Here is an 11,531-nt window from a genome sequence, read left to right as displayed (position 1 = left end):
CCTCATTGTTTTGCAATTTCTGGGGGGGATTTAATTTTTTTAATAAAAATAACAAAGATACAAACAAAAAACTAAAACCGCGTATTAACATAGATGTAACGTCTATAGATACAATGTAAAGACAGGCGTGTGACGCCTGTTCCCCCCAGCCCGGGGCTCCAGGGCCGGTGTCCCCCCCGCCGCTGCCCCCGCCCTCACAATGCCGGCCCGCCCATCCCCTGGGGGCGGGGTCACCGTTATCCCCGCCCATCCTCCCTCCCCCTCCGCTCTCTGATTGGCTGGACCGCATACAATGAGCTCCGAAGTTGCCGTCAGGTGGGGCGTGCGCGGCGCTGATTGGTGGCGGTCGCGGGGCGGGGCGGGGCTCGGCGGTTCTGTCAGCCGGGCCGGGGCGCGGCGGGAGCCGCCTGCGGGGCTCTCGGAGCGGCAGCGGCGCGGCATGGCCGGCTGAGGCGGGCGGGAGCCGCCGCCGCCGCTCCCCGGCCCCGCTGCCCGGTTCCGCTCCCCGGGCCCTCTGCGTGGGTGAAGCGAACCGCTTGGATGAATGAATGAATGAATGAATGGCGGAGCTCCGCGCCGCAGCATGAGGCGCCGGCCGAGGACCGCGCCCGGGCTCGCCCTGCTCTGCCTCGCCGTCCTCCTGGCCGCCGCCGCCGGGCTGCCCTCCAGCACCGCGCCTCCCCCCGAACCCGGCAGCGGCAGCGGCGGTCCCGCTGAGGGCGGCCAAGGCACCGCGCCCACGGCTCGGCCCCGCGGTACCGCCGTGCCCGCCCGGGGCAGCGCTCCGCCGCCGCCACCCCCGGAGGAGGAGGAGGAGGAGGAGGCGGCGGCGGCAGTGGAAGAGGAGGAGGAGGAGGAAGAGGAGGCGGCCGCGGGCAGCGGCCCTGCAGGTGAGCGGCCCACGCGTGTCCGTGACGGGGCGGTGGTGGCGGTGGCGGCACCGGTGGGGAACGGGACGGGGCTGCCCCCTCCCTCCGTCCGCGGACGGACAAAGGAGCGACCGTAGGGGTTTCGCGGGGGGCAGCGACCCCTGTGCCGGGCAGGAGGAAGGGCCCCGAGGTGTGGGACCCCGGAGCATCTTAGGGTCCGGCCCGGTGCAGGGCTGGGTGCTTGTGGGGGGCTGTGACCCCCGGGCAGGGCTCGGGTGCGGGGCAGAGCGGGGGCTTCAGGCTGTGCTGGCCCCGGGTAGGGTCCTGTCGGGGCAGGTGCACCCAACCCGTGCCGTGCCGGTGGGGTTCCGGGTGTTCCCGGTGGTTTTGGGGAGCAGACGGTGGGTGCTGTCCCAAAGCATCCTTCACGCCAGCCCCCCCTGATGTGCTCCCCGCGGAGAAGTGGAGACTTGGCTGTCCCATCATCAGGGCAGCATCCAGCAAGGTGGACACTTGCCTCGAGCATCCCTGGTGGTATCTTGGAAGCAGAGCCCCATCGAGGCTTCCCCGGGGTCCCACCCCCACGTTTCAGCAGCAGAACGGGCTCAGGGAGGGCTTTAGGGTGTTGCTGGAGCCCATGTTCTCACCTGTACCTGCAGGCACGTTTGCAGCTCAATGGGTGAGCACGGTACCTGCTGGGCCTGAGGGGAGAGAAGAGCTGGGGGAGGGTGTGTGGGGTTCTATTCTGGGAAATACATCGCAGTGCAGCCCATTCGAGGCCTCCTCCTGCCCCTGTTGCAGGCTTGGGGCTTGTGCAGAGCTGGGGGAAGTGTTATGGCACTGGGAATAAATGGAGTTATCAATGAAGAGTGTGAGGAGGGAAGAGGTAACAGGGGGCTGGAGAGGTGTGCTTTCAGCTGAAGGGTGTAGGGCTGAGTGATGGTGATAGGAGTTGAAAACACTGATGGCCTTCAAAGCCAAGACTCCAGTTCACTTAAGATTAAGTAGACAAAACTGCTGGTGTCATGGATGAAGCTTTGAACACTTATTTCAATGGAAAACTCTGCTTCATGCTACATTTCCAAAGCTGTATTCTCAGACCTGTGTAAATGCTATAGCATTCTTTCATTTTTGTATTTATTTTTTCTCCTTGCCTGGAAGATACTGGATTTGTTAGGTGTGTTAAGCTTCCTCTAATCTGAAAGGGATATATTCTGCTGTTCTGGTAGCTTTAACAGTCTGAACAAGTTGCTTAATCAACCTGTTTTATTTGGCTGGAAATATAATCATCAGAAGATCTGGAACCTCTTGTTTTCAGACTTCAGTTCCCTTTTTTCCATTGAGGTTTGTATCTTTACTTTCTCTGGAAGAGAGAATGGCTTTAGATGAGGACTTGCTGATAAAGAGAGGAGGGGCTGAGTTTTCTTAAAGCAAAAGCAATTTTCTCTGTTGTGCCACAATCAGGCCTCATCTGCACAGCCACTCACCTGGCATGTGCAGCATGGTGTGACCCTTCAGTGGGGGATGGATGGACCTGCCCCGTGTCCTGCTGAGCACATAATTCCCTGCCTGACCTTGTCTGTTGTGTTTGTGTCCATCCTCAGAGGCAGCACCTCTCCCATCCCAGGCTCCCATCAAGAGCATCCCTCATGTGGGCCAAGTGACAAGTGCTATGTGAGGGCACTGCAAGGTGCTAGTTTAGTGATTATTTCAGGATGCTCTCAGATGCTTGTGTGTGATGCTGGCACGATGTCCCTTCACCTCTGCTGCTGTAGGAGGTGTCAGGGAGGCAGGTCGGGAGGTTTTGTCTCTGATCCCAGCACCCCTACAGATCCCCCCGTGGGCTGTCCTCACCTCTGCTTTCAAGCTCTCACTTGTGAAACAAGAGCACAAGTGGGAAGAACTCTTCCCCCCTATCCTTGGCTGTGCTGAGTTTGTCTTGTGCCAGCCAGCATCACCCTTTGAAGTTTTAAAGTGCTAATTATTAATGGTGACAGCAGCTTCATCTCAGAATTGCTCTCTACACTGTGGTGGTGGTGAGGGTGGGAGCACACAGACAGAAGATGTCCCCTCAGACAGGGTAATTTGTTATTTGTCAGCAGGTCGAGGTTCACCCTGGCTGATGGTGAGGTACCTGGAACACTTGGGTGTCTGGTGGGCTTTCGGGGGGGATGAGGTGGCAGTGGGAGGAGATGCTGGGCCAGGCAGCATCCCCCTGTGTGCTGGGGGAGCTCTGGGGGGGCTGTGGTCCATGTGGGGGGAGTTGGTCGTGGGTTTGTGGGGGGCTTTTCCATGCTGACCCCATCTGCTGCATGTTGCTGGCGTCCTCCGTGGCAGCTCTCAAAGGGCATTAAGCACCAAAGGCACAGTAAAGCACCACAGGTTTAGCTGGAACCCTCCTTTTGCTTGAATTCAAGCGTGTTTTGATGACTTTGTCAATCCACTAGGGACTTAATGCATTATATGCTTTACTGCATGAAACAAATGGGCCTTTTCTCATGCACATTATTAGGAAGGCTTTGTTTAATGCTGATGGCAGTGTCACTGATCAGAAATTGGTGTGTGTCCTCACATTCAGTGCCTGTTCTGCTCTCTACCAAGATTTTAAATTCGGACTTCAATGGATTTTTTTCATTCTGGTTTAAGAAGCACTTCAGCTACTGTCAAGCTGCCTGCCTGCTCCTCTCTTATTCTCTCTCCTTTCCTAGTTTCATGATGTTTATTTTTCTTTCCAAGCCTCTGATCGTGTTAAAATCCATGATTTTGTTTTTTAGAGAAGTAAATGGCTAATCCTCATGTTTGTGGAGACAAGCTTAAAAGTATCCCCTGCCTTATCACTAAAGCCTCAAACACCCGCTGTGGAGACTCTGCCTCGTTCTTTTATACAAAATAGTCTTGTTTTAAAGTAAAAGCTGGAGCTTTGCTGGGGAAGATGACTTGGGGGTGGATGTGTTGGAGCAAAGATGCAGCTGCTGGGGCCAGCGTAGTCCTGGTTGGGCTTTGCCTGCCTGAAGAACAACACTTCTCTATTCCCCCCATTTCTGTGGAGTGGCAGTGAACAACGTGGGTCTTTTCAAAGGACATTTTGTTCTGAATCTCTTCTGTGCCCATACACAGTAGATAGGTGGGCTGAAAAGACCCAACCTCCTCAGTTGGGCTGCCATGGCTGGGTCAGCAGAAGAGCTGCACCCAAACCCTGGCTTCAGGCATCTTTAGACCATACAAAGTGTTTCAGTTCTCAAAGGCTGTTGCCTTCTCTCTTCCCCGTGGTCTCTGTAATGCTCCACTTGGGTCACCAGATCCCAGATGTGACCCTGAGCCTGGCTCCTCACCTCTGGACCTCATGGGAGGGCACAGTGATTTCTGCTGCAGCCACAGGGCAGGGAATGCAGCTGGCTTGGTGGCTTGAGCAGTTACCCACAGGGAGGCATCTCAGGCTGCTACGGAAATGGGTGAAAGCTGAGTCAGGGTGTGATGCTGTGCAGTGATGTTTGATGATGTGCAGTGATGTTTGATGATGTGCAGTGATGTTTGATGATGTGCAGTGATGTTTGATGGGTCTCCAGCCTTTGGCATGGGGCCATCTCTTGCTGGGAGGCTCGAGGCCAGATGGAGGAGGTGCAGCCAGACCCTGTGGGTGGGGGAGATGATTTGATGGGTTTGGCCTATAAAGAGGAGCCTGACAAATCCCCAGGGGCAATGGGTATGGCTTTGCTAATTGGGTGGGTGCAGGTCAGGCAGCAGGAGAAGGGTCGTGGTCCTGGATGTGGTCTCAAATTCTGGTTTAGTCTCTTCACCATCCAGCTATAGTGGTGGAGGCTTTTGTTTTTGGACTGTGCATGGAGAAAGGTCCATGAATTCCATGTGTGCAGGAGACACCGTGGGGACAGGTCTTGTGGATGTCCTTACAGCAGCAATACCTTTGTAGGGGAAAGAGTTAGGTCCAAACCATGTAGCAATCAACAGCCAGACCCCAGCACACTGAGCTGTGCTCCATGCAGGGTTGGGAGCTTGCAAATCCCCATGGGGCAGAAATAGCCGAGTTGTCAGAGGCAGTTTTGGGACATATTGCCACTGCTGGTCCCTTTTGCAGCTCTGGGTGACTCTTCCTCTTCCCATCCAGCCATCAGCCCCTCGGTGGAGATCTTCCCACTCAGGTTTGCCCCATGATCACCTTTTTTCCCCATGCTCAGTGTGACACGGGTCTGTCTTGGGCACACGTTTAATGCCCAGGCAGCTTGTTGGGTTTCCATGGCTGGGTCTGGGCAGTAGATGACACTAAATGGACTTTTGCAGCCTGAGAAAGACTTTTGCAGCCTCTGCAGGTGCAAGCCCAGGTCCTGTTTTGTGGTGCTGGGCTGACACATGGGCAGCTTGGGGAAGGCCCCAGCTGGGGACAGGATGGGGGGAGCCAGGGTTAGCTGAGCCTGTCCATCTTGGTGCTTGGGATGGAAACTTCAGCTTTCCTCTGTTCGGGAGGATTGTGTCAATGTGGTTCTCCAGATAGCTTGCTTTCAAGGTGTTAGTGGGATTTGCATCATTATTATTTTCTTTAAAAAAAAATGGAAATTAAGTCACAGGCATGAAGGTTGAGAATAAGGACTATGGATGTGTCACTTGGGATCAGTACAGGAGCAGGCAGGGTGGAGAGAGCTCTTTTCAATCAAGTCATAAATTGTGGGCCTTGGATCTGTGAGCTTAAAATACAGGGATTTTGCCCACAGCAGAAAATGTCACTCCCTTGCCATTCTCCCTGCCTCCATGCTCCTCTCTGAGTCATTCTTGAATCAGATGCATCCAACTGTGCTGACTCAAGAGTTTGAGACTATTGGACTTAGTGATGCTCATAAAAGTCAGGATATTTCTGGGAGGACCTACAGAGCATTCAAGGTCTTGTTTGTTAGCTTCCCTCTGCGGGGAGCAGTGCTGGGATTTTGCTTTATTTCTTTTAAATGATAACTGAGATTTGGACATTGTCACATCACTGAGCTGCTGCTTGGAAAATAGCAGGTGTAAAACAGCAGCAGGATGGGGTGCTGTGGGGGGGTTATTTTTCCAGCTGCTCTTGGTAATGCCCAAGCACCAACCTTGACAGCAAAATTGCTGCACCACTGAATAATGAGGATTGCCTGAAGCTGTGTGGTGGGCAGGAGGTGTCCCAGCCCTGTTTGCTGATGTCAATGGTCCTTCAGGCTCTGCAAGAATGGTTTTGGTCCCCAAGGGCTGGGACAATTGGGGTAGCACCCAGTGACCAGGTCACCAGAGCATCACCAGGGAGACTCTTGCAGTGCAGATGGGGCTTTGCCTGGACTGCAAAGGTTGTGCCTGTCCAAACAGCTGGGAAATAGCTGTTTTCCCACAGCTGGGCAACTGTGGGATGGGTTTCCTGGAGGTATCACTCCAGGGGGTGAATAATTGCATCCCGGAGGGGATCGTGGTCCTTGGAGGTGGCTGCAGCATCCTGAGGTCTTCCTGGATGGGTGGTGGGGATGGTGGGGATGGAGCCTGTACCCAGCTCTGTCCCTACCAGCTGTGCATGAGGACAGGGACATGCAGAACTTCCCACACCCCAGGGCTGTGGGTAGAGAAGCACAGAACAAGCTGTCCCAGAGGAACAGATGCCCTGGACACGAGTCTGCTGAAGTCAGGGGAAAGATTTTAGAGGTGTTTTTTTCATTTGTTTGTTGGTTTTTTTGTTTTCTGTTTTTTTGTCAAGAGCCTGTGGCCTATAAATACCCAGGGCTCAGTCACTCTGCTGCAGCTCATCTGGCCAGAGCTCATGCCAGCTGCCTGTCAGAAAGCTTTGCTGTGGAGCTGAGGGCCTCACTGGTGCTTCCAAGAAGCAGCCGAAGTCTTAGCAGTGGCATGATGCATCTGCTGTCATTAGAAATAAACTCGTGGCTATGCTGGGTGCTGAAAGCAGGGTTCTCTCTTGCAGCCATCTGCCTGAAAGGAAAAGCTCCTGGTTTTACCTCTGACAAGCACTTAAAATAAAAAATGTTAAAGAGCTGGGTTGCTGTGCAGCACCTAGACTGCACCTGAGGCTTCACTGAGCTTTTAAAGCAGGTTGCAGCAAGGGCTTGGATTTGCTTCAGAGGTTCTGGGAACACACAGGCTTTGCTGTCCCAACTCATGCTGTGTGTCTGAGCTCAACAGGGCTGCCTTGTGCAGTGAGGCATTGCTCACCGGGGACAGGGGCTGGGGGGACAGAGTCTGGCACTTCATAATTGGTTGGGGATATTAAATGTGTTTTATGAGCTCAAGGCTAGCTTGCAATCTAACCATCTGCCCTGCCTTGGGGGGTCGTGTGTCTCCAGCACCCCAGGAGAGCAGAACTGGTTGCAGTTCTGTCTCATTACACTGGCTGAAAACCAGGGTTTCGGGTTCACAGGAAATGATTTGCTTTTTTTTTCATTTGAATTTTGGGTTGGGTCAGACTGAAATGAAATGGTTCTTGTGTTGCATCTGCTTATGCCTTCAGTAAGGTCGAGGGTCCTGCATCTTGAGGCTGCCCTGTAAGGTCAATGTTCTCCTTGTGCTTGGGGCAAAATCCATCCCTGGTGCGGAGCTGGGGGGGAGACACTTCCTAAATCTCAGCTGGGCTTGTCTGCTGGGGTCTTTTATTAGATTAAAGCTTGTCAGTCTGGAAGCGTTTTGAACAAGACATTGTAGACTTGGAATAATTGAATCTTGTTAGGGCAGAACATTTTTTTCCTCCTGTAATTCAATGGGAAACCTCCAGACAGAGCCTTGTCCCAACTCCTCCACAGCCAAGATGGAGAACTGATGACTTTACCTCTTCTGATGGAGTCACCCACTCCCCTCACAGCTTCTCTCCCCATTCCCTGCTTCTTCACAGCCAGGGATGCTGGCAAAGTGGTTCAGCTCCTCCTCCTCCAGCCAAGCAGATCCCATTCCAGCTGGGATCCTGCAGCTGGGGGTGCTGGGCAGCCTGGCTGTCACCCCTTGTTTTCAGCAGCTATTTTAAAAGGCACTGAGCACAGAGAGGGGGTGCTCAGTTCACGTGGGTTTTTTTCTGGATTGTGCCGAGCTGCCTGCAAAGAATAGACCACAAAAACATTCTGCCTGGGTGCTAATCGGCTGGGGATGGTTTGAGCTGCCTGAAGCAGCTCTTTTGTTGGAGGCTGAATTCCTCCTCTGGCTGATGCTTGTCCAGATCATCCCATGCAAAATTCCGATTGCCCTTCGTCACACAGAATGCACTGGGGTCCCCGGGCTGGGCAGGCATCATACTCAGCAATAGCTCTGCCCAAACCCCTTCCAGACTTTTATTCCCCACCTTTGGAAAGGGTTTTTTTTGTGGTTTCTGCTCCTACTTCATACACACAGGGGTCCTATTTCAGTAAATGAGGAGCCTCCCTGGAGGTGCAAGACCTAAGGTGAAGCCTTAATTTGGTCTTTTGCTGCTTAAAGTAGGATTTTAAATTTTTTTTTTTTTTTTTTTGCTGAACACCTGCTATATGAATTAGAATTTGCCTTGTAAATGGAACCAATTCAGAGTCTGAGCATGAAAGACGGGCATTTACTTTTTGCCTGGAAAAAGAAAAAAGCAAAAACCTCAAAGGTTTTACTCTTGAGACAGCTCAGCCGCAAAGCCAGAGAGAAACCCAAGTCAATCTTTTTACCACTCTTAATTCACATGCCCCCTGTCCTTATAAATAAGCCACCAGAAACATGACAAGGCAAGCATCTCAGCTATTTATAGCTCGTGCTGCTCCACATGCCTGTTTTAAAAATCAGCAGCTAAATGGCTCTGCAGCCTCTCAGCAAAAGGCTCAGTGACACAGGCACTGGGTAGATGTATGGATGGGTCTTTGAAGGCCTTCAGCCTGAGCAGGCAGGATGGTTTCTGCAGCTGGGATATTTCTCCTGGGTGAAGGGGAGCCCCTCCAGCATTGATTTGGCTCCAGTGTAATCTGCACCCCCAGGACTCAGCCCTGCTCCAGCCATCACCAGGCAGCTCCATTCTGGGACTGGTGCCACTGGGGATGTTCCTGGTGTAAGGTTGGTTCTCTTACCCCCCCTTACACCTTGGCTCTTTGGGTTGGTTATAACTAGATGGGATATAGATTGATACTCCCCAGGCTTTATAAAAATAAAGTATTTTTGGAAGCTGCATTAATCTTCTCATTCCTCTTTTTTTTTTTTCTCTCCCTTTTGTGGCATCACCCCTATTAATGAAGAGGCTGCCAGTAACATTTACCTGTTTAACTGGTCATGCCACTTCTCAGATGAATCTGCTTTATTCCTGGCAAATTATACAGCTGCAGTTTTCAGGCAGCTTTACTCTATTTTGACTGACTGGCTGACTATATTAACTGATAGTGCTGCTTGGGCTGCTTTGATCCTGTATTATTTATGGAAATGATGGCATAACTGCGTAGCTGATTAATGCTGCATGTATTTTTAATGTGCTAGTTCTACTGTTTGATCTGTGCTAAATGATTATTCTCTGATGTGTTCCTGGGTTCATTTTAGTTGCTTATGAAAAGGATATTGAAATGGACTGTTTGTTTTTTATTTTTTTTTTTTTCCCAATGGTCTCATCTTATGCTGGTTTTTAAGCTTTCACAGATCGTTTTCCCAAGTGTGGCTCTGCTATTATCACGTGGAGCATTTACACTTTATTGCTATTAATTTGAGCATTTCATTGGTGGCATTACTTTGAATTCATTACTTGTGTGCAGTCATGTGAAGTTTCAGGGAGATACAAAGTGGAAATCCAGCTGTTTAGGTGATGTTCAGCTCTCCCTTCTGTGTGATTGCTGAATCCCAGCCTGGCTGTGACTCAGGTCCAGTGACATCTGAATGGGAAGGAAACCTGTCTAAGTTGGAGGGGGTATAATTAATATTTTTGGTGCCCCGTCACAGGATGGCCGAGGCTCATCAATATTAAAAAAAATTACTTTAATTGCCAGGGAGCTATGTGCTTGACCCACAGCTTCCTCCTCTGTGGGATGAGATGTGGTTGTGGCTGGGGAGGGACTGGTGGTGTTTCATCCCAGGACAGACCCACTGCATCCTGTGGCACATCCCACAGCACGTGCAGTGCTCCTGACACTGCTGCTGGGGAGGGAGTTGGATGCCCTTCATCCCTCCTCCAGCATCCTTCCCCAACAACAGACATGGCCAACGAGGTGGAAACCAGGAGGTCTTTCCAGGAGGACCATCTGTGAGCTGGAGGATCAGCATTTCCCTTCCCTGGAGGCAAAACAAGGGGAGAAATTGATGATGTGTTTGTTTTAAGCTTTTTTCCCCCCTGCCTTTTATAACACCTGCTTATTTTCCTGGGTTTTGTCTCCTATTCCCTGCCTGTCCCCATGGGCTGACCCACCTGCTCCCCTGGGCACACTGTGCTGCAGTGATAGCAGAGCTGCTGGGTACTTTCATGAACAGCCCTGTGAAGATACAAAGTGTTGCTAGTTGAAGAACTTTAAAGGAGGGCTTTTTTCCACTCTTCTGAACTGGACTTTTTGGCAAGATCAGCAAAATGCATATCTTTCTGTAAAAGATCCCTTTTTCTTTAATGGACTTTTCAATTGAAAATAGTTTAAACTTGACATCTTGTTCCTTCCCTCCAGATCTTTCAAAGCTCCTCATTCTGTGAAAAACTTCAATATTTTTTCTCCTTCCTTCTATTTAAAAAAAAAAATGTATAAATATATATATAATTATGTATAATTTATATATATTTTGTTGTTGTTCTTGGCTGTAACTCTTGCCTGCTGTCACCAGGAACAAACCAAACATTACAGGCTCTTCTCTGGTTTCTTCCCCTGTCCCAAACCAGAGATGTGCCAACTTGAGCTTTGCAACCAGCCAGTGTTTTGGGGGCAAAACTGGGGGCGGGAGGGGTGTTGCTTTGCATTCAGTGATGAGGGAACAGGCAGAATTTTTGGATATGGCTCCTGCAAACCTTGTTGGTTCCCTGAGACACATCTCAATTGCAGACCTGGGAGTAATGGGGCAGAGACATCCACGCCTTAGTGATGCTCTTGGGTGGGAAGGGAGAGCACAGAGGGGCCCTTGCCCCAGGCTGGCAAAGGAGGGGTTTGATTCTGTGTCCCTCTTCCGACCCCAAACTGCAGCCCAAGGGGTATGAGGAGCTGGGCTGAGGACCCCAGGACATCCAGAGAAGGTGGAGAATGTTCTCCACATTGGTTGTGAAAACAAAAGGGTTGTCTGAACTGAAGCTGAACAGGCTGACCTGTCAGCTCTTGCCTGGGCTGGGTGTTTGCTTGCTCTGTGCCAACACAGGAGGCATTTTTGCTGGAGCCTCCCCAGCTAACAGCAGCAGGGTCTCCATGTTTTGCCTTTCCCTGCCATAGTTTGTTGTTTTTTTCCCAGTCCCAGTGCTCATGGAAGGATGTGGGGGGGGGATCTGCTTTGTTTCTAAGCACCCCTCTGACTTGCCTACAAACAGGGCCATCCCATCCCTTGGCTCTCCCCTCCTTGCCAGCAGCTCTGTGCTGTTACCCTCTGTCCTGGGGGGGTTCCAGTGATTCCTGGGCAGGGCTGGGGGTCTCCTGGTTGGGCTGAGGGCATCGCCGTGTCCTGCGCAGCAATCCCGGTGCCGCGGGTCCAGCTGGAACCCAGAGCAGATGGGGAGGTGGAGCCAGACTGCTCAGCTGGGCTTCAGGC

The 11,531-nt window shown here is 51.7% G+C and overlaps 1 protein-coding gene across 1 annotated transcript in view; it reads left to right on the top strand.

Annotated features, from left to right (window-relative positions):
- The first annotated feature begins 583 nt into the window (after positions 1–583).
- MEGF9 (multiple EGF like domains 9) overlaps positions 584–11,531 on the top strand; it is a 46,839-nt gene continuing 35,891 nt past the window's right edge. The window contains exons 1-2 of the mRNA XM_030461495.1: positions 584–742; positions 830–890. Coding sequence (XP_030317355.1) covers positions 584–742; positions 830–890 — 220 coding nt within the window. The remainder of the gene's footprint in view (positions 743–829; positions 891–11,531) is intronic.

The sequence above is a fragment of the Calypte anna genome, chromosome 17 (assembly GCF_003957555.1).
Source record: "Calypte anna isolate BGI_N300 chromosome 17, bCalAnn1_v1.p, whole genome shotgun sequence".
NCBI classification, from domain to species: Eukaryota; Metazoa; Chordata; class Aves; order Apodiformes; family Trochilidae; genus Calypte; species Calypte anna.
Note: the sequence above shows the minus strand (reverse complement) of the source record. Positions and strands in the feature narration are given on the sequence as shown.